General features: G+C 34.0%; 2 protein-coding genes, 69 non-coding genes and 1 pseudogene across 74 annotated transcripts; 47 read left to right on the top strand and 25 right to left on the bottom strand.

Annotated features, from left to right (window-relative positions):
* The first annotated feature begins 369 nt into the window (after window positions 1-369).
* Window positions 370-5,305, top strand: B0513.7 (annotated as a pseudogene). The gene is made up of 7 exons: window positions 370-533; window positions 970-1,103; window positions 1,152-1,510; window positions 1,556-1,733; window positions 3,305-3,380; window positions 4,720-4,846; window positions 5,159-5,305. Coding segments are annotated over exons 1-7 (1,185 nt in total).
* Window positions 5,306-8,007: 2,702 nt separating this feature from the next.
* On the top strand, window positions 8,008-8,028 carry 21ur-12669. Its single transcript, NR_057611.1, has one exon.
* Window positions 8,009-8,029, top strand: 21ur-6213. Its single transcript, NR_057610.1, has one exon.
* Window positions 8,030-8,090: 61 nt separating this feature from the next.
* On the bottom strand, window positions 8,091-25,196 carry rga-5 (Rho-GAP domain-containing protein; the record flags this gene model as incomplete). Of its 3 annotated transcripts, NM_001028086.6 has the most annotated exons (21): window positions 8,091-8,281; window positions 8,416-8,573; window positions 9,758-9,907; window positions 10,359-10,445; window positions 10,570-10,713; window positions 10,921-11,012; window positions 11,569-11,982; window positions 12,473-12,602; window positions 12,839-12,965; window positions 13,119-13,176; window positions 13,442-13,503; window positions 13,601-13,785; window positions 15,711-16,094; window positions 19,490-20,098; window positions 21,005-21,120; window positions 21,248-21,387; window positions 22,158-22,358; window positions 22,909-23,339; window positions 23,967-24,085; window positions 24,497-24,617; window positions 24,993-25,196. In NM_001028086.6, the coding sequence occupies 21 exons, from the start codon at window positions 25,179-25,181 to the stop codon at window positions 8,173-8,175; spliced, it is 4,026 nt and encodes a 1,341-aa protein (NP_001023257.1). The 3 variants fall into 3 exon arrangements, with proteins under 3 accessions (NP_001023257.1, NP_001255759.1, NP_001255760.1); NM_001268830.3 differs by lacking the exons at window positions 15,711-16,094; window positions 19,490-20,098; window positions 21,005-21,120; ... (4 more) ...; window positions 24,497-24,617; window positions 24,993-25,196 and having other exon boundaries at window positions 8,173-8,281; window positions 13,601-13,671; NM_001268831.3 differs by lacking the exons at window positions 11,569-11,982; window positions 12,473-12,602; window positions 12,839-12,965; ... (10 more) ...; window positions 24,497-24,617; window positions 24,993-25,196 and having other exon boundaries at window positions 8,173-8,281; window positions 10,921-10,947.
* On the bottom strand, window positions 8,329-8,349 carry 21ur-7426. Its single transcript, NR_057609.1, has one exon.
* Window positions 8,597-8,617, bottom strand: 21ur-7151. Its single transcript, NR_057608.1, has one exon.
* 21ur-10387 lies at window positions 9,328-9,348 on the top strand. Its single transcript, NR_057607.1, has one exon.
* 21ur-6778 lies at window positions 9,728-9,748 on the top strand. The gene has a single exon (NR_057606.1).
* 21ur-5581 lies at window positions 10,032-10,052 on the top strand. The gene has a single exon (NR_057605.1).
* 21ur-8775 lies at window positions 10,196-10,216 on the top strand. The gene has a single exon (NR_057604.1).
* On the top strand, window positions 10,199-10,219 carry 21ur-9740. Its single transcript, NR_057603.1, has one exon.
* Window positions 10,566-10,586, top strand: 21ur-1141. The gene has a single exon (NR_057602.1).
* On the top strand, window positions 11,099-11,119 carry 21ur-1134. The gene has a single exon (NR_057601.1).
* 21ur-3419 lies at window positions 11,206-11,226 on the top strand. The gene has a single exon (NR_057600.1).
* On the top strand, window positions 11,596-11,616 carry 21ur-15263. The gene has a single exon (NR_057599.1).
* On the top strand, window positions 11,599-11,619 carry 21ur-15614. Its single transcript, NR_057598.1, has one exon.
* On the bottom strand, window positions 11,940-11,960 carry 21ur-2185. Its single transcript, NR_057597.1, has one exon.
* On the top strand, window positions 12,137-12,157 carry 21ur-8446. The gene has a single exon (NR_057596.1).
* Window positions 12,685-12,705, top strand: 21ur-2892. The gene has a single exon (NR_057595.1).
* On the top strand, window positions 12,688-12,708 carry 21ur-4755. The gene has a single exon (NR_057594.1).
* 21ur-11868 lies at window positions 12,788-12,808 on the top strand. Its single transcript, NR_057593.1, has one exon.
* Window positions 12,998-13,018, bottom strand: 21ur-4538. Its single transcript, NR_057592.1, has one exon.
* On the top strand, window positions 13,332-13,352 carry 21ur-14122. Its single transcript, NR_057591.1, has one exon.
* 21ur-3009 lies at window positions 13,347-13,367 on the top strand. Its single transcript, NR_057590.1, has one exon.
* 21ur-687 lies at window positions 13,350-13,370 on the top strand. Its single transcript, NR_057589.1, has one exon.
* Window positions 13,567-13,587, top strand: 21ur-5063. The gene has a single exon (NR_057588.1).
* 21ur-12809 lies at window positions 13,846-13,866 on the bottom strand. The gene has a single exon (NR_057587.1).
* On the bottom strand, window positions 14,081-14,101 carry 21ur-642. Its single transcript, NR_057586.1, has one exon.
* 21ur-15230 lies at window positions 14,084-14,104 on the bottom strand. The gene has a single exon (NR_057585.1).
* Window positions 14,603-14,623, bottom strand: 21ur-1433. Its single transcript, NR_057584.1, has one exon.
* 21ur-10935 lies at window positions 14,604-14,624 on the bottom strand. The gene has a single exon (NR_057583.1).
* On the bottom strand, window positions 15,021-15,041 carry 21ur-2471. Its single transcript, NR_057582.1, has one exon.
* 21ur-5247 lies at window positions 15,252-15,272 on the bottom strand. The gene has a single exon (NR_057581.1).
* Window positions 15,253-15,273, bottom strand: 21ur-12083. Its single transcript, NR_057580.1, has one exon.
* 21ur-10852 lies at window positions 15,339-15,359 on the top strand. The gene has a single exon (NR_057579.1).
* Window positions 15,340-15,360, top strand: 21ur-12692. The gene has a single exon (NR_057578.1).
* Window positions 16,038-16,058, bottom strand: 21ur-14973. The gene has a single exon (NR_057577.1).
* 21ur-8399 lies at window positions 16,150-16,170 on the top strand. Its single transcript, NR_057576.1, has one exon.
* 21ur-2389 lies at window positions 16,153-16,173 on the top strand. The gene has a single exon (NR_057575.1).
* 21ur-6247 lies at window positions 16,557-16,577 on the top strand. The gene has a single exon (NR_057574.1).
* On the top strand, window positions 16,692-18,796 carry H08M01.1 (RING-type domain-containing protein). The gene is made up of 10 exons (NM_070264.4): window positions 16,692-16,797; window positions 16,867-17,064; window positions 17,182-17,238; window positions 17,483-17,536; window positions 17,587-17,673; window positions 17,723-17,803; window positions 18,066-18,155; window positions 18,204-18,308; window positions 18,393-18,545; window positions 18,594-18,796. Exons 1-10 carry the CDS (start codon window positions 16,727-16,729, stop codon window positions 18,724-18,726), a joined length of 1,029 nt encoding a protein of 342 aa, NP_502665.1. The 5' UTR covers window positions 16,692-16,726; the 3' UTR covers window positions 18,727-18,796.
* On the bottom strand, window positions 18,915-18,935 carry 21ur-11128. The gene has a single exon (NR_057573.1).
* 21ur-1112 lies at window positions 19,114-19,134 on the top strand. The gene has a single exon (NR_057572.1).
* Window positions 19,115-19,135, top strand: 21ur-1869. The gene has a single exon (NR_057571.1).
* 21ur-3258 lies at window positions 19,409-19,429 on the bottom strand. Its single transcript, NR_057570.1, has one exon.
* On the top strand, window positions 19,805-19,825 carry 21ur-3814. Its single transcript, NR_057569.1, has one exon.
* Window positions 19,921-19,941, bottom strand: 21ur-3438. Its single transcript, NR_057568.1, has one exon.
* 21ur-15214 lies at window positions 20,159-20,179 on the top strand. Its single transcript, NR_057567.1, has one exon.
* 21ur-5041 lies at window positions 20,162-20,182 on the top strand. Its single transcript, NR_057566.1, has one exon.
* On the top strand, window positions 20,902-20,922 carry 21ur-14214. Its single transcript, NR_057565.1, has one exon.
* Window positions 20,903-20,923, top strand: 21ur-464. Its single transcript, NR_057564.1, has one exon.
* Window positions 21,131-21,151, bottom strand: 21ur-11917. The gene has a single exon (NR_057563.1).
* Window positions 21,504-21,524, top strand: 21ur-5692. The gene has a single exon (NR_057562.1).
* On the top strand, window positions 21,505-21,525 carry 21ur-11813. The gene has a single exon (NR_057561.1).
* 21ur-1654 lies at window positions 21,712-21,732 on the top strand. The gene has a single exon (NR_057560.1).
* 21ur-15403 lies at window positions 21,716-21,736 on the top strand. The gene has a single exon (NR_057559.1).
* On the top strand, window positions 22,081-22,101 carry 21ur-5854. Its single transcript, NR_057558.1, has one exon.
* 21ur-13822 lies at window positions 22,082-22,102 on the top strand. The gene has a single exon (NR_057557.1).
* Window positions 22,364-22,384, bottom strand: 21ur-2220. The gene has a single exon (NR_057556.1).
* Window positions 22,855-22,875, top strand: 21ur-7789. The gene has a single exon (NR_057555.1).
* 21ur-1148 lies at window positions 22,856-22,876 on the top strand. Its single transcript, NR_057554.1, has one exon.
* Window positions 23,435-23,455, bottom strand: 21ur-268. Its single transcript, NR_057553.1, has one exon.
* On the bottom strand, window positions 23,616-23,636 carry 21ur-14821. The gene has a single exon (NR_057552.1).
* Window positions 23,841-23,861, top strand: 21ur-3933. The gene has a single exon (NR_057551.1).
* On the top strand, window positions 23,908-23,928 carry 21ur-11389. The gene has a single exon (NR_057550.1).
* Window positions 23,909-23,929, top strand: 21ur-6182. The gene has a single exon (NR_057549.1).
* On the bottom strand, window positions 24,420-24,440 carry 21ur-4951. Its single transcript, NR_057548.1, has one exon.
* On the bottom strand, window positions 24,614-24,634 carry 21ur-1810. Its single transcript, NR_057547.1, has one exon.
* Window positions 24,691-24,711, top strand: 21ur-4877. Its single transcript, NR_057546.1, has one exon.
* On the top strand, window positions 24,694-24,714 carry 21ur-5901. The gene has a single exon (NR_057545.1).
* 21ur-529 lies at window positions 24,748-24,768 on the bottom strand. Its single transcript, NR_057544.1, has one exon.
* Window positions 25,196-25,216, bottom strand: 21ur-13105. Its single transcript, NR_057543.1, has one exon.
* Window positions 25,217-25,524: the final 308 nt, after the last annotated feature.

Below are 25,524 nucleotides of genomic sequence, written 5' to 3'. Positions count from 1 at the left end.
TTTACGCTAAACATTGCGCATGCGGGATTTCGGAATCTTGTTCGTTCTTTACATCTGCAAACTTGGGTAAGAAGTTGGCAAAACTTGGCTAAGACTTGGGCAAGACTCGGGCGAGGGAGTTTACACTAGAATTGTTGAAGTTGGGTAAGACTTGGGCATACTCTGGGCTAGAAGTTGGCAAGAGTTGGGTAAGAAGCTGAATAGGCCCAAACTTGGGGAAGAAGTTGCCGGGAATTGCCGAGAAATTATTAATAAGATTTTCAGATATTTTTTTTTGTTTTTTACAATTCCCTTCGGTTGCCCACCGTATTTTCTATTTAATAATGATTAACTTTATTCAAATGTCTCCTAAACCTGAAAAAAATGCAGATGCTGCCATCCATGTCCAAGTTATGCACGCCTACGGTCCGTCCTGTGGCGGCCGCCTTCTCCACCGGGACTACACGTCAGCATCATAGCTCGGGGCGGTCACGACAGCAGCATCATCGTCATGGGAGCAGCGGTGGAAAAACCAACGGTGGCGGGAGATGGTCGTGAGTTTTTTGGAAACAAATTTTTTTCAGATTCTTTTTTAAACACACAAAATTCCGAGAATGCGTATCGCGCAACATATTCGACACAAAATATCTCGTAGGGAAAAATACAGCAATTTTTTAAATGACTACTGCAGCGCTTGTATCGATTTATGGGCTCGATTTTCGAAATTAATTTAAATCGTTTATTTATCGATAGAATATTGAAATTAAGCAAAATATGAGAAAATAATACGAAGAAACGAAGGAAATGGAATATAGCGAAAATTGAGCCCGAAAATCGACACAAGCGCTACAGTATACTATAGTAATTTAAAGAATTACTGTAATTTTCCCAACGAGATATTTTGCTCGGCAAATATGGTGTGTAATACGCATTCTACGCATACGTAAATAAATTAAATTGAGTTAAAAATTCTTAAGATCAATATTTCAGTAGATATGGAAAAAAGTGCAGCGACCGGCGGAACTACAGTACTCGCTCTCTCATGGATGACAACTATCAAGGGTGTGTTGGGCATTGAGAAGGTGCAGCTGGATGCTGATCCATTGAAGGAGAAGGTTAAACAGGTAATTGTACAGAAACATTTTCCTCGCGAGACCCTCCTCGTTTTCCAGTCTTGGCTTTACCGGAAACGACGCCAGTACGACGATGCAATTCAAGTACTACAACTGGCACTAGAGGAGGCTGAAGAGCGGAAAGAAGACATGCCAATCACACAAGTCTACGATGAAATGGCCTATACGTTTTACGAGAAAATGAATTTGGACGAAGCCGATAAATATTTTCGAATTGTAATTCAGCGCCTCGTTCAGCTTCACGGAAAAAAAGATTTTGACCCGGAGTTTATCGGAGTTTCTCTGAAACTTGCCGACATCTTGGCACATCGAGGTGATCTCGAAAGCGCGGAAAGTGGTTTCAAGCATTGTGTGAGAAGACAAATGAAGGTTATGGAAGAGCATATGAAAAAGTTTAGGTTTGTTGTATAAAGTATTTAAAAAAGTTTAGAAAAATGTTTCAGTGTTGCTCACGGAGCTCTTGTCGAAGATCGACACACTGTCGATACGTTTGGACCAATGAACACCGACCCGATTGCACTTTTTGGAATGACGTTAGAAGCGTACGCGAATTTTTTGATTAATTATTGCGGAGTGACCCGGATGGCAGAAGTTGAAGAATATATTGATGAAGTCATGAAGGTTTGTAGTCGACCCTGAACCTGAACTGCTGTGCAGCACTGTTAACTGGAAACTTTGAAAATGTTTAAATACCGTACTGTAAGATTTTTTAAAAAATCGAAACATTTCCATTTTCGATTTTCCGATATTTCGAAAATTATTTCAATTTTCAACAATTAGCTTAAAATTTTGGCCATTGTGCTTCTTTTTAGTATGCATTTTTATGTTTTTTCTCATCAATATAAACTAAATTTGATTTTAAAAAATCATATTTTATGGTAAATTTACCGAATTTTTTTTTTACTTTTATCAGGTTGTCCCATAAGTTTTTGTACTTTTTTTCAAATATTTTTCCAAAACTTCTAGAAAGTTTTAAAATTTTTTCATCGTAGGTCGTGTCAAGGTCGGGTCGTCCCCTTTCAGAAAAGATTCATTTCATCCATTTCTACTTTGCCACGATGACAATCATCAAACTTGAACGTCGAGACGTTAGATTGCTTCTTCTTTATGAATTTCGTCTTGGTCATTCAGCAATGGAAGCGGAACGAAACATATGCGGTGCGATGGGTGAGGGAGCACTCTCTTATAATACAGCAAAGAGTTGGTTTCAAAAGTTCAAGAACGGCGACTTCAGTCTCGAAGAAATAGAACGTTCTGGGCGACCGGTAGAGTTAAATGAAGAAGACCTAGTGAAGCTGGTGGAGGAAGAGCCTCGTCTTAGTCTTCGTGAAATGGAAGAGAAGCTTGAGTGTTGTCATAGCACAATTCCACGTCACTTGGGTCGCCTTGGTTTTACTTCAAAACTTGGAACTTGGGTGCCTCATGAACTTTCGGCATCACAGAAGCTCACTCGGGTCAACGTTTGTACTCAACTTCTAACTTTTCGTCGAAAGTTCGATTGGCTGAACAATCTGGTTACTGGAGATGAGAAGTGGGTGCTCTATGTTAACCATTCCAGAAAACGTCAATGGCTTCCGATCGGTGAGAAAGGAATACCGACGCCAAAGCCTGATCTTCACCCAAAAAAGATTATGATCTGTGTCTGGTGGGGTGTTCAAGGACCCGTGCACTGGGAATTGTTGCCAACTAATAAAACTATCACTGTTGATTACTATTGTGCCCAATTGGACCGAGTTGCAGAAAAGACCAACGGAAAATATGAAAAACTATATTTTCTTCACGATAATGCTAGGCCTCATGTCGCCAAGAAGACTTTCCAAAAGCTGCAAGATCTTGGTTGGACTGTTTTACCGCATCCACCATATTCTCCAGATCTTGCACCAACCGACTACCATTTGTTCTTGTCTCTCAGTGACTACATGCGCGACAAGCAATTCGACGACGAAGAGCATCTCAAAACTGAACTCTCCACTTTCTTCTCATCGCGTTCGCCGGATTTCTTCTCCCGTGGCATCATGATGTTACCTAGTAAATGGCAACAAGTGGTGGACACTAATGGTGAATACTTGTGTGAATAGTACTACTTGTCGCTTGAGAGAAATAAATTTTTTTCAAAAAAAAAATAGTACAAAAACTTATGGGACAACCTGATAGTAAAGCCGAAAAATAGAAAAACGACACCCTTGATTCAGATATCGTATCAAATCTACGGAGCCAGCTCGGCACATACAATAAATATGCTCAACAACTTTTAGTGCTCAAAAATCGGTAAGCTTTGCAAGAATAAAATGTTTTAATTAAAAATTTGAAAAATTATTGAATACTAAATATTAAAATTGAACATTTAAAAATTTTTTTGGTACTTGTGTATTATTAAAAATTAATTGTTTAAACTATGAAATAAAAACGTGTGGAATGCTTTTGTAGTTTTAGGCTTATATGGTGTTTTTTAATAGGAAAACATCATTCTTAAGCCAACCGAGTAAAATGGGTATCACGTTTAATTAAAACCGATAAATTAATGGAAATTTAAGTGCGTATAGTTCACAAGTACCCTTTCACACTGCCCTAGAACGGGGTTTACGTGGCAATCCCTCCCTCTTCTTATCATTAGAGCTAAGTTTCATTTCGAACTGCAAAGTTCACGTTATCTGACTAAAATTTGAAAATCCAGTAGATTTCATACATTTCACGTCAATTGTTTTGAATATGAATTTTCTTTTGCCAGTTTCAGGCCTTTTTCTCGGCTGAAAAAATTATTTTTCTTCATTCGCAAATCCAACTTTTGTTGGTAACGGAAATTTGCACTGATAAATCACAAAAATTTCAAAAAACGTCAAGAAATAAACGAGTTCTATTCTTTTTAGTGCGATAATTTTCATGTTTTTCGGGTCTTCCTATGATTAATTGTTGAAAAATGTGCTTTTTGTTAAAAAGGCTGATAAAATAAGCAAATTCTGGTATATTCGAATTTTATGTCGAATACAGAATTGTTAAAACACGTTTTAAAAGTTTCTTTGCACCAGAAACGTTGTTTCAACCCTAAAACATGAGAACCTACTGAGATTTCGTTATATTTTGTTGTGCTTCTATTAAAAACCAATGCATTGTTTTTATGAAACTTAGCTCTAATGATGAGAAGAGGGAGAGATTGCCACGTAAACCCCGTTCTAGGGCAGTGTGCCTTTTTCAGTTTTTGACGTTTAACCAAAAAAATTTTGAAATTTTAAATAATTTACCAACTTTGCAACAAAAATAATGGAGATTTATATTCACAATTTGAAATTTCAATTAATTAGGTAAATTGAGTGTTATTGAAATAAGGTGTTTCAAATTGAATATGAAAAAAAAAACAGAAAAGTTATATAAATTTTTAAAAAGGATTTTACGTTCCATGTTCTATAATCTAAAACAAAACCTTGAAACTACAGTACTTCAGTACGCTTTACAGTCAAGAGTTAAAAATTGGAAAAAGTATGCGAAAAAAGGAAACTACAGATTTATTTTTAAAAAATATGTAGGAAAATTTAAAAATTTAATTAAAAATAGAGAAGTATGGAAAAGTTGCCATTTTTCCAAAGAAACCTAAAAATTGTCAAAATTTCAGATTCGAATTAGCAAAAAAATACCTAGCAATCGGTGTGGAACGTATTCTCTACGTGAACGAGTGTGCTCACATGCTCCCTGGATATTATTGCAATTATGCCGAGTCATTATTTCATACTGGGCAAAAGGTAGGGTTGCCCCAATGTGGTTATTCATGTGATGACGAAAAATGAAGAAATGTGTTTATGTAAATGAAGTTTGTCCTATATTCCAGACGCAGTGATACCACCCTGCGTGGACACATCTCTCTGCGTCTCTTGTCTTCAACATGTGAAGTAGGCTGTCGGCGATGCAGAGAAATGTTGAAAAATGCAGAAAATTCATGTATTTTTTTACATTTTTCTGCACACATATAAATACATTTTCGAATTTTCATTATCACATGAATAAGCCCATAACATTTGTTTTTCTTTAATTTTTAATTAAAAATTTTTTTTCAGAATGAAGCCCTGGAATTCGCACGGAAAGCTGTCCAAATGAGCCGGAGTGGCGACGATCGCGTCCGCCAGTACACACAAAACTTTTTGAAAGATCTCGAGAAGGACATCAATAGGGGAAAACCGAAATCGTGGTGGTTCTTCTAAATATATATTTTTTTAATTCTGCTCTGCAATTTTCAATTTAAGCCGGTGTATCTCACATGTTTGTTTTAGGTTTTTTAATATATATATACCAGCCGCTGACCGCGCCTACGGCGCGGGCAACAACTGGCACCATTAAAAGTATTTGACACACATACACTTCCAGAATTTTCTCAATTTTTCTAGAAAGTTCTGGAACATTCAAGAATTTTCTCGATTTTTCTAGAAAGTTCTGGAACATTTCAGAATTTTCTCGATTTTTCTAGAAAGTTCTGGAACATTCCAGAATTTTCTCGATTTTTCTAGAAAGTTCTGGAACATTCCAGAATTTTCTCGATTTTTCTAGAAAGTTCTGGAACATTCCAGAATTTTCTCGATTTTTCTAGAAAGTTCTGGAACATTCTAGAATTTTCCCGATTCTAGATTTCCAGAATTTTAGAATTTTCAGAAAATTCAAATTTCCCTCCAAAATATTTTTCTCAGAAAATTAAAAATTTCCCTCCAAAATATTTTTTTCAGAAAATTTAAATTTCCCTCCAAAATGTTTTTTTTCAGAAAATTTAAATTTCCCTCCAAAATATTTTTTTCAGAAAATTTAAATTTCCCGCCAAAATATTTTTCACAGAAAATTTAAATTTCCCGCCAAAATATTTTTCATGGAAAATTTAAATTTCCCGCCAAAATTTTTTTCACAGAAAATTCAAATTTCCCGCCAAAATATTCAAAATATGGGTCTCACCACGATGGGTCTCACCACGATGGGTCTCACCACGACGGGTCTCACCACGGTTGGTCTCGCCACGATGGGTCTTTCCACGATGGGTCTCACCACGATGGGTCTCGCCACGATGGGTCTCGCCACGATGGGCCTCGCCACGATGGGTCTCACCACGATGGGTCTCGCCACGATGGGTCTCGCCACGATGGGCCTCACCACGATGGGTCTCACCACGACGGGTCTCACCACGGTTGGTCTCGCAACGATGGGTCTCGCCACGATGGGTCTCGCCACGATGGGTCTCACCACGATGGGTCTCGCCACGATGGGTCTCGCCACGATGGGCCTCACCACGATGGGTCTCACCACGATGGGTCTCGCCACGATGGGTCTCGCCACGATGGGCCTCACCACGATGGGTCTCGCCACGATGGGTCTCGCCACGATGGGTCTCGCCACGATGGGCCTCACCACGATGGGTCTCACCACGACGGGTCTCACCACGGTTGGTCTCGCAACGATGGGTCTCGCCACGATGGGTCTCGCCACGATGGGCCTCACCACGATGGGTCTCACCACGACGGGTCTCACCACGGTTGGTCTCGCAACGATGGGTCTCGCCACGATGGGTCTCGCCACGATGGGCCTCACCACGATGGGTCTCACCACGACGGGTCTCACCACGGTTGGTCTCGCAACGATGGGTCTCGCCACGATGGGTCTCGCCACGATGGGTCTCACCACGATGGGTCTCGCCACGATGGGTCTCACCACGATGGGTCTCGCCACGAAGATCTCGCAGCAACATTTTTTCAAATTTTCCAGAAAGTTCTAGAACAATCCAGAATTTTTTCGAATTATCCAGAAGGTTCTAAAGCTTTTCAGAATTTTCAGAAGGTTCTGGAACATTTCAGAATTTTTCCGAAGTTTCCAATTTCCCTTACAAAGACGGAAAGTCACTTTTTCTCAAACTACAGTAATCCTACAGTACTCCTACAGTACTACTACAGTACCCCGACCATATCCCACTACTAACCCCAAACCTATATCTCTTCAAAAGACAAAAACACAATTTTTCCCAAACTACAGTAATCCTACCGTACTCCTACAGTACTCCTACAGTACTACTACAGTACCCCGCCCATATCCCCTACTAACCCCAAACTAATATCCCTCCAACAGCCGAAAACGCCTTGCCTTTGTAAGCTATGACGTCACTTCTTAACAAACGGACACTATTTTTTTATATATAGGTAATGATATATATAGGTAATGATTTTAAAGCGAACATTAAGTATTAGTTTTAATCAAGAACTCATGTGGCCACAGCATTGGAAATGTCTATAAAGTTGGAAAAATGAATGAAATTAAATCTTTGCTCAATACGAGAGTCTTCATTGCTTCTCCATTTTTACTTCTCATCCTAGCTCAAGAAAAGACGACACCGTTTTGATAAAATGTTGCTGACTGGTACAAGTGGAAAGGTAAATTTAACTATTCAGACTGTTAAGTTGCCAAAAACTTGCGTTTATTTTATTTGTATGTTTTCGAGCTTTGAAATAAAATTATTCTTGAGTTACTCTACGCCAAACCCCACTGCGAAGCCTAACAAATCTCCGATTTGTCTGATTAGCTTTGTTTTTTACGGTTAATACCTTTTCTGTCAAACCTCTTTTCAACAAAAAATTTACACTCGAAATGAATAAACTGCGTGGCGTGTATGCACAAGTTACAAAAATAAGTCCCGGTTTTCTGGCAATTAACAAATCAATTTTGGAACCCCAAATACGGGATGAAGGTACAATTTGGAAATTCAACTGTGATTTTATGAATTAATGTTTGGAGAGAAAAAATTAAACCATTAGAAACAAATTTTAAAAATTGTTCTTATGGTTTAAAAATAATTTCAAACTGAATTCGTTATAAAATCAAAATAACAATTTCTACTGTTTCACAATTTCCACAAATTCGTAACTGTACGGTGATTATGTTTTATCGTACGGTGATTATGTTTTAGAAAAAAAAAATTATTATGGTCATATAGTTGCTGGGGTTCTCGATCCAAAATCTCAAAAAAACTTTATTCAGAAAAAAAACATTAAAAAATAACTGAAAAACAAGAGTTGGCCCGATAATTATCCACGTCATAGAATTATTAAAAACTTTGATTGAAAAGTGAATGGGAATTGAAAATGAGCATTTCCAAGGCCAATTGAAATGCAATTATACCAGAAGATAGCTCTTCATACGAAGCGAACACCGGTCTGAAAATTTAAAATTAAACAGAATTAAAATTGAAAAAAGAAAAGAAAAACAACAAACTAGATTATCATTGAGATTATCTAAATTAACCTAACTCTTATCGAAAACCTGAAACTGCAATATTTTTTCTACATACCTAAACAGTGTGGGCGTCCACACTTTTGACAAATTATTTGAATTCATTACGGTTTTTGGAGAACATGACACTTTTGTGAGGTGAGTGACTAGATATTGAAGGACTTTTTGATTTGAAACCGGAAGAATTGCCAACGCATCACGGATTCCGTCGATTTTCTGAAAAAAGTATTCTTATGCCTCATGCTTTTGAATTGCTTACATCATTAAAATTCTGATACTGACAATAATATGATATTCTAGAAACAGTAATTGTTTGCAATCTCACAGTAAAAAATTACAAAACTGCTTGTTTGAGTTTGAAATTCAAAATGTTCCTTTTTGAATGAAAGTTTTTTTTACTAATTTGAAAATTGTATTCATTTTTTGTCAGTTCTAATTTTAACCAGAATGTACGCAACGTACCTTCACCTTTTTTCCAATATTATATTGCACACATTCCTTTTCCCATCGTCACATTGCATCTTTCCCCCGGCCACTTAACAATGTGTCACCCTCAAACTCCCCCCCCCCCCCCCCTGGGACAGGAGTATAAAAGAAGCCCGTCCGCAAGGACGGGCACAGTTATCGTCAAACCCCAACTCCCAATCTCTCCTCATCGTTTTGTTCCATTTCTTATATTTTTCCACTGTTTCTGTTGTCTATTATTTCTGAGACTCAATAAAGTAACTGGCGAGCAATATCCGCCAAACTGTTAAACCCCACTGACTTCATCGTTTACAGAAACTAAATAACATTTTCAAATTATTCAAACATTTTCCTAATTGCAAGTATTTCGTTATTAACTTTTGTTGAGAGTCGTAACCATTCACAAAAAAAACTCAAACATTTTCCTATGTTATGTATTTTTTTTATTAATTTTTGTTACTGTTTCATATTTGTAATAAGTTCTGGAACTTTTAATGTTTCAGGTTCATGGTTTTTTCATCATTTGAAATAATATGGTCAAACTTAAAATAAATTTTCAAAAAAAAAAGTCTGTTCAGAATTTTCATATGTGATAGAGTTTCTGTAAGTTTCAATGTTTCTTTTGCAATCAATTGAAAAATTCAATCTCGTGCTATCTAACGACTTTTTATTTATATTTTTTCGGTAAAAATTCAAATTATACAAATATGCTCGCATTCAACATAATTTTCTTAGTTTTCTCTCAATGTTTCTTGCTAGAAAATTATAAAATTACTCTCTTAATTTTTTTGGTCATACCCTGAAAGTTTCATGATATAATTCCTGATCGACATTTTGATTTTAAATGTTAAAAAAATTTCGGTTTCAATACTTTTTCATATGTTTTCAAGTTTTTGTAAATTTGATCAGTAACGTCTCTTTTTCCTAAAACAAACCTTAATATCATCTGAAACCATCATAATTTGTTTCCACCGTAAATGGTAAGCCGTCGGTATTAATGATTCCGGTAGGCACGAGAAAAAGCTCTTCAGGGCGGTTGCTGCCACGTGGACAGGCGTGTCAAACGAGGAGACATCGAATTCTCCCTGCAAAATGTTAGCAATGATGGAAAATCTTGAATTTAAATATCAATTTTCTCTTATATTGTTCATTAATTTGGATAATGTTTCAATATATTGAAATAAAGAGTATTCATTGCCAGGTCGTCAGTTACAAAATTGAAATAAAATTTGATAAAACATTTGTTTTCAATAAAAATGATAAACATGTTCTAAATTCAACCAAAAATTACTGAAAAAAAAGTATATAAAGTTTTGAAAATTTTTTTACTGTTTCAAAAAGAATCCGAATTAATCTGAAAAATGCTATTGTGATATTTTTGACTAGGGAGAATTTCTCGGTCTGACCTCTAAAACAGTATGTAATTCAGATATAAATTTTGAAAAAACGAAAAAAAATTCATAAATAAGGAAAAAAATCCAACTCCGGCTAAATGTTCGGTTTTTTTTCAATTCAAGCTACTGAATTTCTACTCACATATTTCAAAAACCGTTTCTCAACTTCTGCCAAATGAGTTTGATTTCCAGGTACTCGGTACAGTCCCTCTTGTTCAAAACCTCCATTCTGAAATTAAACAGTACAAGTTAGACAAAACAAATTTCCTTAAAACAGGAAAAACTAAATTTAAAAAAAATATTGTTTCACAGTTTCAGAAAAAGTATACAAAATTTCATTTTCTTTTACTAACCTGTTCAATAAATTGTATACATTTCTCAAGATAAATTGGTATTTGGGAAGGAGATTTTGAGCATAATGTCTCCAATGTTTCATTTGCAGCAATGACTCCTTGTGTACTCGTACTTGCAGGGTAGTTGATAAGGGATGTGCTTAGCTGAAATTCCAAGATTTTCAAATATTTTTTAAAACATAATAATTGCTTTTTAATTGATTTTAAAAAATATATTTTGCAAAAAAACTATTGTTGAATTACATTTTTTTTTAAATAGAAATATATCTGCTGAAACTCTGAAATTAGCCTGCACAAAAAAAACAACTTTTTCAGCCGAAAAATAAAAATGTTTGTTTTAAAATCCCTTACATCATGAGTTGCACTTTTGTTCTTCATCAACTTCTTCGATGTCTTTGATGGAAGCCACGACAACACGTTTGACACTTTTTCCGTAGTACTATCTGAAGTACACAAAATATTATGTGTTTGCAAAAAACATTTTCGGTTTCAGTATTTTGATATATTTTACGCCACTTATTTTCTGTAATATGTTTGGAAAAACCGGTTGAAGTTTTGAAAGTTTTTTATCTTAATAAATACAGTTTATTACCGTTTTAGAAACAAATCGAATACGCATTCGAGATTACACTAAACTGCAAATCGTCAATCGTAGAAACCGTAAAAAATCAAAAAGCGAACAAAATCAAAAACTGAAAAAACAAGTTTTCAATTTTTATTTTCTGAATTTCCCTGTTTTCATTCTCTCTAAAAACATCAGTCAAGACCTTTTCTCAACCAATCATCGTCTTCGAACTCCGCCCATTCCTGGTCAAAAGTGCGCGGAGCGAATCGCTGATTAGTCTTGCAATTTTCATTTTGCAGGGATTTCAACCCAACTTTTTATTATTTTTTTGATAATTTTCAGTTTTTCTTTTAAGGTTTTTCTTGAAGTGTAAAATTCCCATTAACGCTGTCAGTGAATTTCAGAAAAAAAAATCAGCGTTTCAAGAAACTCACTCAACGACGAATAAAGTTTCGCTTTTCTATCGGTTCTCGGTGATTGTGGAAGTGATCTCGTTGCCATTTTCTCAAGAAACGAAGAAATTTGTTCAGGTGATGTAGTTGTAGATGTTTTCTTTTTATTCTCTTTTTTATCTGATTCTCCATCACAAGTCGTATCCAGTAAGCTTTTACGTAGTCGGAATGACGTGGCAACTTTCCGTACAAATCGATTTCCTTTTTCTTTTTCCGGAACTTTTGTCAGAGATTCAATTGACAGTGATTTTCGTTTTTGTTCAGCAGTAAGAGCAGCCTCGGGGCGAAGTTGGAAAAGGTTTGACGTTCGATGTAGACGATTTATGGAATCAGTTGAAAGTGAGACATTTGAGGTACGGGAACGTCTTGTCACATCAGCAGATACTGCTCGGGGAGCTGAAATTGAAATATTGAAATAGGAAATATTTAAAGTTTTTTACATAGGTTTCTGAATGAAAATTTCAAATGCAAATCTAAAAAAAAACTTTGTCGAAACTTTTTTGCTGTTTCATAATTTATATTTACTGAAATTAAGTTTTACATAGGTCAATTATGTGGTCGGTTTACGATTTTTCATAATTATAAGTGTCATTTCTCTATAAAAACCAAATTTTTCTTCTAAAAGTTGTCATCAAACTTATTACTAGGATGCCAAGATGTTAGCTTTTTATGTTTAAGGGCATGAAAACTTGATTTTTTTAATTTTGTGTTGGTTGGAGTTTGAAAAATTGCTTTTAAAAATTTTTAAATTATTATCACCAATTTGAAAACTCACTGCAAGAATTAAGTGAAAAATTTTCATATTTTCAGAAAATTGAGGGAAATTCACTGGAAAATGTAGATTTTTGGAAATAAAAAAAACCATTTTGGAAAATAAAATCTATACCTGGACTTGACCCCGACACCGTAGACGTTGTGCTCCGTGAGTCGGGCGTCGAAGATTCATAGCTATGAAATGTTGGTGGACTTTTTAACGGAGTTGAGCCATTCACTTGGATTACTGTGTGAACTGCGTCCTGAAAAATACTACTACTAGATTAATTTTTGAAAACAACTGTTTCAGTGTGTTTAAATATTATTTGAAATTTCCAATCAAGATGATAAGGTACAGAATAGTTGAAATAAATATTCTACTTGATGAATTTTTGAAAATTACTGTTTCAGTGTCACTATAAGCATTATTGACAATATTTCATTCCAGTTTTATTAAATTTGCAATGTTTTAAAGACATAAAATTGAATAAAAACCTACATTAACCAACGAATAAGCTGGTGAAAAATCGACAGCTTCTGGTGTAGCAAGTGGAGCCGGTTGAATTTCAATCGGTTGACTATAGAAGTGTGACATGATTAGTGGATCCGTTCGTGTTACGCGATTTCTGAAAAAAAAGTTTTTAAACCGCGAACACTTTATTATACTTGGTGATATACATTGGTGGTGATAATATCGACTGAATTTTATGAAAAACATGAAACATATGTTTTCGCTAGTTTTCATAATTTTAAAAATTATAAACTAAAGAAAAACTAACCTCAAATTTGAGTTGACAACTGGCTTGGGCCGTCTACTTCTGTTGGAACTATCCGGTTCTGAAAATGTTTAAAAACTAAATTAAATTTTTAATTTTGAAATTTGTTTCACTGTTTCTTACAATTGCTAAAAATAATTATCGATGTTTGAGAAATATACTTTTTTTTGGCAGTTTCAATTTCCACTGTTTTATAGTTGTTTTATACATCTCCATTTTAAACGGGGTAAGTATTGGTCTCTATGCTTTTACAAATTTTTGAATAACTTTTAACTAAACTGATGAATTCCAAAAGAAAAATTCTCGAAATATCAATTCAAACTGACTTGCTAGCAACTGAATTCCAGACGATGAGAGAATTGATGGACGATCATTTTCTATGCTGTCTCTGAAATGATTTTCTGCTGTTTCAGCTAACTGATATTAATAATTGAAGATTTAAATGCAATGCTTCGTCATCGCTATCAATCAAAAAGCTCACTAACATTTCTGAATTAGCATTGGAAGTAATTGGTTGAACCTGTCCATCACAAATATCATGAAGAAATTCCATCATTTGATGATTTATCCCATTCGATTTGGTTTTTCGTTTCCGAAAATCAATTGCTGAGAATCTTGCTCCAATCGACTTGCACAGCTCAGCGCCTTCGGTTAAATTCTCCAAATTGAGCTGAAAACAAAGAGTTGAATAGTTAAATAATTCATTCACATGTGAAAAGGATATAAATGTTTTCATCGCTATGGAAAACAATTGAAATGCTTTGAATCTGAACTATAATTATAAATCATGAAACAATATTTTTTGTTGAAAATTCAAATTCGGAAAAGGTTTAGTGAACATTTTTGCTGTACGCTCGCGCGTAAACATGAAATTGGGATTTTTGCAAATAAATATCAAAATTATTTAAGGAAGATGTACAAATAAACGTTCAGAATTTTTTTTTGAAGAACTAAACGTAACGTAACTATTATTACTGTTATGTGTAATACCATATTTTTCAAACTACCTATTTTAAAAGAATTGTGAGAAACAGAAAAAAATATTTTTGTTTCAAATTTAAAATTACTGGAATAGAGCCAATTTATAAAAATTAATAGATGATACATATATATGGGCTACAAAAATCAGTGAAAAAAAGTAAAAAACGAGGTTTAGCCCAAGCCGCCTGTTCAAAGACAAATAGAGAAAGAGAAATCAGGCAGGCTTAGGTGAGGGGACGGTTTGTATCCTCTCAGTCTTTGCGTGCTCTTTCAAGTAGTTTTCTCTTTCCGTGTGAAAGCACTTATTCTTTTTGAACACGAACAGTCATCATTACGTGTTTTGCATCATTGTTACTACTATCTCCTGTAGTGGTAAAAGATAATTAGTTGGGGAAGTTGCATTTACTCACAATTAAAAAATTTTTTTAAAAAACATTTTTTGTTTTCAATTTCTCTATGTTACTACTGAGTACGAAACAGTAAAAAAAATAAAAAAGTTTAGAATTTTGTGACCGGAGATATGCCCAATGACTGGTAAAATTTCAGTTTAAATTAATCTACTAGCAGAAACAGTACAGAGTATAGTGAAATTATTTCAAAAATCTTAATCTTCCGTAAGGATTTTGCATTAAATAATAAATAATAGTCCTTATGACAGAATTTAACTGTTAAGAAAAGGTAATACAATTTTACGAATTTTTTAACGATTTTTTTTTCAATTTTTCAATCGACTTTTAAAAAAGTTTTCTTCCACCATTACATGTATTTTCATGACTTTAACTTCTCAAAACCCAGAAAATTCATTAAAATTTGCCTGAAAACGCCAGCTCGGGAATTTTTTTTTGGTAAAGTAGAAGAAAAAAGTTTCAGAATTAAATATACTAATTGTAAATACTTTACAATCATAAATATGCATTTATAATAATTAATCAAGGATATGCTTAACTACACGACAGAAATTGTACTAATATTAGAAACCACATTGAAAATGTAAAACAAATTTTGAGTAACAATTCTCTTTTCTTTTTTTTAAAGTAAAATACATACCAGCGAAAATTATCTGAATTTTCAAATATGATACCTTATTTTATTGTGAATTTCTCATTCTTTTCAGTTTAAAAAAGTTTAAAAGTTTAAAAGTCTAAAAGTTTAAAAGTTTAAGATATAAACGTTTGAATAAATGGTTAAGAATTTGGATGTTTCATAGGGAAAATTTGAAACCGTAATTTTTTGAAAAACTGGTTTTGTAGTTGGCTTACAATTAGTTGGCCAAGTAAATCACCTCAAATTAATAATTTTTTTTAATTTTTAGACAACATGAATTTGTGACATTTCTGCAGGTTCTCAATTTGTGTCAGAATAAAATGTCGGTAACTTTTTTTACCAAAAAACCGCCTTTATATAGTTTTCCAAATAACTAAAACAAACGCCTGGAGAAAATTTAAAAAACTTGTCTTGAGACCGGAAAAATTTCAAAAAAAAATCCATTTTAAAAAGTTAATAAAAATTTCAAAAAAAAGCGTGGGTGGTTTCCAACTGCTCCACACATACACACAAAATCCACTATTTCATATACTCGCCATTTTCCCAAAACATTTCCAAATATTGACTCACCTTCATTGAATCACTGCCACCACCCTTGACCACGGCCAACAACAAAATACAATCGAAATTCACCGAATTCGTTTCGGCGAGTTTTTCGATTGCACACCGAGCATAGTTGAAACTTGAAGCTCTTTGTGAATTGTAAACAAATAAATATCCATCATTTAAATCAATTGATTCACTGGGATTTGAGTCATTTTTATGAAACCAAGAGTGATAACTGCACATATTGATTTCAATATTATTCCAGATTTGGGTATTCTCATCAAGAACCTCTATGAATGTTGCACCATCATTGGAGAAATTGTAGTTGGAAGGCCGAATTAGTGTGTTATGGAAGAGTGCACCAGCCAGAGAATCGATTGAAAGTTGATCACCACACATTGCAGATATCTGAAAAAGTACTGTTTCAAACTGTTTTTAAGTTGAGTGTTTTGAGAACCAAACCTACTGGATCAGGGGTACCCCAATATTCAATATTGATGAAATATTGGAAAAGTATATATTTTTCATTGTGTGAACGAACGGTATCAAGTTAAGTTTTCTATTAAAAATGTGTCACTTTCCAAAGTGATTGGGCATTCGAAAAATAGTCTGGCAGTCTTTATTAGTCTTACACCCCAACAGACCAATCGAAAATTAGTCTTGCATGCAAGACTAATAGAGGAAATACGGTATGTTAAAAAGCACTGTAGAAGTTCGGACTGGCAGAAATTGTCAAAATAGTGAAACATTTTAAAAATGTCAAAAAATGGACTTTGAATTTTGAAACACCTGGAAATTTTACTGTTTGTTGAGGAAAAAAAATTATGTTTCAAAGTTTTTTGAAATTCTCATTTTATTTTTTTCAAATATTAGTTAAATCTTACTTTAGAAAAAACTGAGTAGGTTCGATTTTTAAAAAGAAGAAAATGCAAAACGTGACATTGACCTTTTCGTCCTTTTCGACAAAAAAAAGCTGAAACAAGAAGTTTGTCGTAGGAAAAATTTATTTCTATATATCAACTCCATATACTCGTCAAACAATGATTGTCAATGAAATCAATTCCAGCGAAGAAGTTCTACAAATAGAACAAATAGACGTTGAAGGTCAAAGGTAAATTCTTGTTTGCAAAATCCGTTTTTTTTTCTCGATAAACAGAATTTTAAAGACAGTTTTTTGCAGAGCAGAGTATAACCGGATTCAACAGGAACGTCAAGATTATCAGTATGCCATGCGATTTGCTGTTCATGTAGACCAAGTTGCTGTTCAAGCTCTACCAATTCCAGCTCAGAGTCCAGAACATCTTGTTGCTGAGCATTCAAATGCGCAAGTTCCAGTTGATGCGCGACCAAATCCACCAACACAGAGTCCCGCTCCAAGGTTAGTACTTGATAATTATTGAAGCAGGCTGAGAAGTGGAATAAATTTTCTGCTTAACAAAAAGTAGTACAGATTTTTTTCTCGCGAAGTCAGAATATTCGATAAAAATTTTTGCAGAGCTGCTCCTGATCATGGCCCAGTTCAAGCTCCACGAAATCTGGCTCAGGCTCTAAAGTTAGTAGTTTATACCTTTTTGAAGCGGACTAGTCTAAGTTAAAGTTAAAATGATGATGTGTAATTTGCTCAAAAACTGACCTCAGTTTGTGAGGGTCACGTATCACCCGAAAGGTTTTCCCAACTATGGAGTGTTCCTTTGTTTTCTAATTTTTGGAAATTCAAATTTTTTTGTGAATCACAAAATTTTTGAAATATAGAAGTGACACGTTGCTTTCACCTGGAATGAACCCGATATTTTCAGCTTGCCCCGACGAGCTCGAGGTAGACCACGCCGATCAGATGTAAGGAGGACACGGTAATTTCCCGAATACTAATATTTTAAACCAATGTTTCAATATATTTCAGTGATGCCCAGGATTCAGTCGCTACACAGCAAGGACCAAATGCTGAACAATCCGGAATATTGGTCCCGCCAGCTTCCAGACAGCAACCGTGAGTAATTTCAGTCTTGGGCTATACTTGATTCCAAAAATCTTTTTAGGGAACACTCAGCTACATCCACAATTTCTGCTCCACTTTCTCCTGCTTCATCAACAAATATGGCCCTACAAAATGCTCCGAGGTTAGGACTTAATACATTTCTGAAGCGAACAAGTCAAACTTGACTCAAGTTTCAAAGGATCACGTACACGTCTTTTTCCGAAAAACGTTCACTTCTTGAACGAAGAGTGCAGAACATCCAAATTTTTGTGTGTCCCTTTCCTGTTTCCGAATTTGGAAAATCCGGAAAAGTGGCAGGTCGCTCCCAAGAATTCCTTCCAGAAAAACAGACTGGAACTAACGGAACTATAGTTTTTTACAAGGTTTCAACATATGTATTTCAGCGACCATGGAGACCAACTCATAAGGGATTCTTCAGAAGATCGTCAAAACGTTCCTGCTCCAAGAAGAAGCGCGAGAATCGCGTCACATACGTACTTTTGACTAATTCTGAATCAACTGAGCATTATTTCTAATTTCAGGCAATACCGAACGAGTCCATATGTGTCTGCACGTCAAGGCCACAGGCTGGCAATTGCTCGTGGCAGAGCAGCACCCGGAACCTTGGATCCATCAGCTTCCAGACAGTGAGTAATTGCAACCGAGTCATTCGTGAATTTTCAATATTGAAATTAATATTGGTTTATACTTAATTATGAACGATTTTTCAGGTCGATCCCATCTACATCAGATGCACCTGTTTTAGTTCCGCATGCTCCTCCTGCTCCACCATCTCCAACTTTACAAGACTGTGTTATTTGCATGGAGGAGCCTGTGAATCCAAAAGTTTGCCCGAAATGCCTGAAGATGATTGGATGTGCTAAGTTTGTGATTAATGCCATTGAAACTATTAACTTTTGGATTGTTTTCAGGTGTTTCAGGTGGTGGACTGTTTTCAGGTGTTGGTGGCAGTCTTCTTTAAATCCATCATGTCCCCTGTGTCGGCTCAAATGGGATTCTGCCCCAAAAGTCATTGCTGCGAAAAAGTTTTACGATGGCAAATAGGTGAAATAAGAGAACAGTGTGTGAACTTTGAATTTTGAGTTATACGTCGAATAAAGTTCTAGAGTATACGAATTGGTTTTCCCTTTCGATTCAATCCAAATATTGTTGATATGATTGACAATCTATCACATAAGTTGTAAAATTTTTATAAAATTTGAAAATAAAAAATCCGCATTTTCTCCGAGCAGATATTCCTAATTTTGACAAGATTGTCCAAACTTAACTTATTATCACTTAAAACAACCCCATGAAACAGTTTAAAAAAAATGCAATTCTGCAGAAATTGAGGGTTTCTCTCAAAAAATAGGAGTTTTGCAAAATTGACGGAAAAAATTTATATATTGTTTCAAGATGTTTTCATAATTTTTTCACATTTTGAAAAAATGATTCGAACACAATTTGCCAAAAAAATAAAATAATTCCATTTGTCAAAAAAATAAAATAATAATAAAGAACCTGCTCACGTAACACCATAAATAAATAATTCCCAATTATCGATTTTCTTATTGAATTTAGACAGCTTCAGCAAGTGTAAATTTGATGTTTAAAATCAAATTAATCACAGCAATAAGGAAACTAACTTTAGTCTTAAACTTGCGAGAGAATTCAATTTCTGTTGTAAAATTCAAATAAAACATTTTAAAACTCAAAAAAAGTTGTACACGATTTCTACATACACGACATACACGATTGCTCCCTGGTAACAGAACATCGAATCACCGATTTTATTTCCCAACCCATGAAACAGAAAAAAAAATCCCACCTGAATCCTAGGCATATTTTTTCCAGAATTCTTCCTCGTTGCTTCAAAGCACTCTGAAAAACCAGAAGATCCACAAAATGTGCTATTTTGTTCCGAGAAATCGTTTAAAATTGATGTGCCAACGAGATCAATGCACATATCAGTGCTCGGACAGTTAACCGGGGAAACATCGAAAATAAACGGAAGATGATTGACAATAATTTGATCTCGTTCTCCCGCCATAATCCTCATCCATTCATATCTATCATCAACTTCCAAAAAGTTTTTCACAGTTTCAAGCTTTTGATTAAAATCCATGCTCATATCAAAATGCGATAATCCAGGTGTTTTCCATGATTTTATTTTTAAATTTTGAAGTTGAATTCCCGGTGAGACTTCTAGAATGCACTCTTCCAACTGTTTCCTAGCATTTTCCATTAATTTCTTTTGAAATCTGTCATATACTGTAGTGACTATATCCGGTGTTAGTTTCTTGATTACGTTGAAGTTTTGAAACAGAGGGAACGCGGTTTCCATAGAACATCCCGGTAGAATTTGTGGGATTTCGTTAAGAAGGTACTCGAATTCCTGGCCAAGTTGGTGTTTTAGACGAAGATTTAGGGTTGATAGCTGAAAAATATTTTCTGCGGTTTCATGGTGTTTATAAGAAAGTTGTGAGGTTTCAAATAATATTATAGTATGTTCCAGAGGTGGGCGGATATTTTTTTCGGATATTTTCTAGTAATGAATTTATCAATAAGTATTGATGTAGTTATTCAGGAAGAAATGTATCCGAACAAAAGAGTAACTATTAAGCAACATTTTAATATGATAAAACCTAGAAAAATTCTACAAGTTTTCTGTATAAACGATATGCAAGTCCATTATCCGATATCCGTAATATCCGTAATATCCGATATCCGATGTTGCTTGGCTAATAAATTTTAAGGTCTCGGTAAGGAAAACTGGTAGAATTTTTCTAGGTTTTATCATATTAAAATGTTGCTTAATAGTAACTCTTTGGTTTGGATACATTTCTTCCTGAATAACTACATCAATACTTATTGATAAACTCATTACTAGAAAATATCCGAAAAAATATCCGCCCACCTCTGGTATGTACGATATAAACTTTTTAAATTTCAATTTGAATTTTTTTGTATTTTTTTTCAATGAATTTCTGTACTATTTGGAAACCCGTATAATTGCTCCAAAAACTGTTTTGCAATTTTTAGATATTGAAGAAAAGGGAACATTAAGCTGCGGAAAGTCAACGCTTATCAGTAACTTTACGTAGATTTTAAGTTATTTCTATTTTCGGACAGTAATTTAATTTTTATTATAAAAACTATATCGAGATGTATTGATTTTTTTCAAAAAAAATGTTCGGTTTCCCCTACAATATTTATTGATCTACGTTCAACTAGTGTTTATTGCGTATGCAGTGCACCAAGATATTTTTTATATCTACTACTGATTCCACAATACTTATTTATTTTATTTTTTTGGATAGAATAAAAACAGTACACAACATACCCGAAATTGCTCGAAAACTTTTGCAGCTTCAGGTAGGAGAAGGATTTCAGAGGGAAGTCTCGACTTTTCGTCTTTATTGAATGAACTTGGCGGGCTCCACATTTCTAGATTGTATTCTGAAAACTTTAAATAACTTACATAAGGAAATTGAACAAACTGGGATTTTCAATTTAAATCAAAATCGTGAAGCAGTAATTTTTTTTCCATTTTTTTTTCAGGAACAGTTTTCTAAATAAAGTTTACCGTTAGATTCGAATAAAACATGGAACAATGGATGACATCGCATGAAATCTCTTGCCTGTGACCATTCCATCTCAGCAAGATCTACCACATCCAGAAACACTTGGAAAATCTCAAATAGACGGGGAACCAGCGTGCGGAGTCTGAAAATTTTCAATTTTTGAGATTTATTTGTGACTTGAATTAGTAATGTGAAACTTGAAAAAAAATTTTCGGTTTCACATTGGTATTTTATCTTCGACAGATTTTTAGTTTTTAGTTTTTTTTAGTTGGCGAAGGATGTACAAAGTTTTCCGATTTTTTTGTTGTTTTGTTGAAAAAGCCGAAAAAAAAAACTTTCGCTAAAAAACTTTCAAGCCCAGTCGCAAACAAGAAGATGTAAACACGAATTTTGAAATTTTGATACCCAAGTTTAAAAAATACTGTTTCAAATAGTTGTTAAATTCAGCTGACATAAATTCCAATATTCAGTACAACTTAGGGTTGAAACCAATAAAGTTTCGTTATCAAAAACACGGAAAAACCAAACATTTTGTAGATTTGGAAAATTTTCTGTTTTCTGTTTAATACATTTCGAGCATAAATGTGCACTCTAGTTGCAGTTTCTAGTGCCATTTTTTCGAAAAAAATCTAACATTTTAAAATTGCTTAGTTTTTCAGTTAGCTTGTTGGTTAACAAAACTTTTTGCCCAATATTTTAATACAAAAAAATTCACTGAACAAATTTTGAAGAAGCTAGCAAAAGCTGGTATTTTTAATTTTAGCTTGTTGATTTTTAATTTTTGTGAATACAGTTTCAAATACTTGTGAAATTCAGACTAGATTTCAATCTACAATTTTTGGCCCTACGAAATTCACCTACGAAATTCCTACGAATACGAAATTCAATATTTCTTCATTAATAATTAATTACCTATTAATTGCCCACAACTCCTTCGCTTCTGACACATATCTTTCGTACATTTCAAATGCCACACGACTTCCGAAAACAGTCACAAAATTCATAAGATCCGGATGTCGATCGATATCTGCCAGAACTTGATTCCAACTCAAACATTTTTTTGGATATGTGCAAAGTGGAACTGCTTGAGATAGAAGAGTTGAGAAACAACATCTGAAAAAGAAAAGATTAGAACAGTATTGGAATATGAATTCTTGGTGATTTTATAAAAACTAGATGAAACAGATTTTTTTATAAAGAATTTTCACGTCCAATTGTTTCCACAAGAGCATACAAAGCAACCTCGGCCAGCGGTCTTGTGTCGATTTACGAACAGTGGTTTGCATATATTAAAAAATAACAGACAATTTATTATTATTGTAAAATTTGTTTTCTAGGCAGCCTACGCCTTGTGCCTGAAAACGTGCCTACGGTCAAAGTCTGCGTGAACATTTGTATTGTTTTAAATCGAACATTTTCAAAAAATTTCACAAATCCACACAATAGCGGTCACCTGGTGTGGAAAAAAACGAGTAGGCAGGTAAGAGACAGGTACGCCTGCCTACAAATATGCCTATCTCGAAATATTTTACCTATAGTTACATATATGTATCCCAATTTTGTGATGTTTCATGATCTTATTAATAACCGAATTGAATATTGAAAATTATTGACTTAGTATTTTGTTGAGATGTATACGATGTTTTCAAAAAAAAAAACCAACTTGACATGTAAATTCCTCTGCTCCACAAAAAGAGAAGCCTCGTGATATGCCAACGGTTTCTTCACTATTTTCTGGGACTTCAAACATAAATTCGCAAGTGTACCAAATAAATATTCCACGTTCACATTTTTGACAGAAGAAGTCTCCACTGGTGGTACATGACTCATAATGTGCTTCAATTCTTTCGTCGAATAAAATAAATTCAAATAATTTTTCTTGCATTCTTCACTGGCTTCATCGCATTTTGTAAAAGCTATTATCACGGGTTTCTTGGTTTTTGAAATAGCTTTTGCAATATTCAGCACATGGCTTGAGTGTAAGTGAGCAGAAGTTGGTTTAGATATGTCACAAGCTAGAATGAAGCCATCGACGTTGAATTTCCCATTGGGGAGCAATTGTTGAGGGAATTCACTTTCCAGGCCTAGTTGCTCCTAAAAAATTGGATTATTTCTTCACAATCAAACCAAAAAATGACGGATGTTGCAAAGTATATTTTAATATTTTCAAGTTAATTTTTTTAAAATAATTTGTAATTTTCGAGAACGCATTAATAACGAGATTTTCCAACTTTTTATATTATTAGATTGAAACAGTAACTTTTATTTGTATCAAATTATTCAAAATGTTTCGTTTTAGCAAAGATTGGTAACTTTTGGACCACTTTTAGAGTTTCAGCAAATTTATTTTGAATTATCAAATTATCAACAGACGCTATTTCAAATCAGGCATCAAAGAAAAAGGGAAAAGACTTAAAAATTTACACGGGAAACCCGCAAAAATTTTGAAACTTTTCAACAGTTAAACTAGGTCAGTACAATTAATTTTTTTCAAATTTAAAGCAATTCTGTCTCTGATGATACTCCAACCTTAATATGAAAATTTTTAATGTTTCACGTTGTTTTGATATTGTCTGTCTTATTTGAAGTTTTTGCTCGACCAAAATTTATTTCTTGCACTGCTTCATTACACCATTAAGTTTGAACAGTTCTGTTATCTTAATTGTATGCGTAAAAAAAAATGTAAAAAAAAATAGTATGCGAACGGTTCTTTGAACTCACTTTCTGTATATACATTAATTTATCTCTGCTTTGTAAACTTGTTTGGCAGCATCTCTGACAATAATTTTCAGATTTCGAACAACCGGCGATGGTTTCAAATGTTTCGTCGTCCAAAAATTCTGTAAAAAATGTTTCAAAGAACCTGAAATAATACTTTTTCCACTTGACGTGAATGAGAATTTTGATTAAGATATATATTATTCAGAATAGTCTGAAATTTAAAAAAAAATAGATTTCCAAAAAGACAATTTTCAGCTTTAACTTGAGTAATTATTTGAATAAGCAATACGAGGAAGTGGGCGGAGTTCGCAGGCACTCATTGGCTCAAAAAGGGGTGTGGCTTCTCATTTTGGAGGGAATTCGGACAGGGAAATTGGACAAAAATGAAACATCGCGTTTTTCAAGGTTCGGTTTTTCTTTTGTTTTTCTTAAGGATTCTCATTTTATTTTTAGGACATTACTAAAGTTACAATACCAAAACCATTAATTTTATCCATGTTAAGAAAACCTATCGAAACATTACTAAATACCTGTTTGCTCTGCAACTCTGATCAAGATATTTGAAGCTGAGCTCTCTGGATTGCTCAGAACCCGACTTCCCCAGTACAACCAGTGATCTTTGTTGATGACAGGGCTTCCACAAAAGTCAATCTGAAATCGATTACAGAATACATTTTTATTGTTTCACAAGGTTTATATAATAACATTGAAACACGCACTGCGTTGGTGTTACGATAAAATGAAGACATTTAGAAATTAGTTATTTGAATTGAAGACTTTTATATAACCCACCGAAATATGAGCAAATCTGCACAGTAGCGTTCATTCTTTACTCTTACATTGAAACTGAAACCAAATTTTCAAAAACAAAATTTTTTTTTGAAATTAATTTTTGTTTGTTTGTTTGTTTATTCGAAATTTGATGAATAGTAACAAAATGTAATACATAGAAGATCACTTACTTTTGAAGACTACAACACTCAACTTATTATGCCTCTCACTAATATTTCAAAACTTCGAACCAACCTGTGACAACACAGACGAATGTTCCCGATGAAATTCATCAGCGGCAGGTCGAACAAATCGATTACAAAGTAATGATTTACCGACTCCAGAAGGTCCTTTAACTGCTTCCGATCCACTTACACCAACAACAATTACATTGATTTCTTTGATTTTTGTAGAATTTGAATATGTTTGGGAAGTCGAAGACATCAAACGTTATGCATGCTGAAGATTTACTTACTTAATTAGTGAGAATTAAATTTTTTTTAAAGCAAATTGAGAAAGTAAAACAGAGAAAAAATAATTTCATTAATTTTAGAAATGTCTTTAAAATTAGTGTATTGAAATGTCACCTTAGATAAAAACTTTCTGGTAATATTGCGATTTTATAGGTGTACATTGTGAATACAAAAAACTCTATTTTCTATTTTTTTCAAATTATATACAGGAGTTTCCTCTAAAATACAAACTTTTTGACACACCTTTGCATTACAGTTTCAAAAGATTGAAGTTTATCTATAGGTTCCACTATATAACATTTGCACTGAAGTAC

This window comes from Caenorhabditis elegans, chromosome IV (genome assembly GCF_000002985.6).
Source record: "Caenorhabditis elegans chromosome IV".
NCBI lineage: Eukaryota > Metazoa > Nematoda > Chromadorea > Rhabditida > Rhabditidae > Caenorhabditis > Caenorhabditis elegans.
This window is presented reverse-complemented; position numbering and strand designations above follow the sequence as displayed.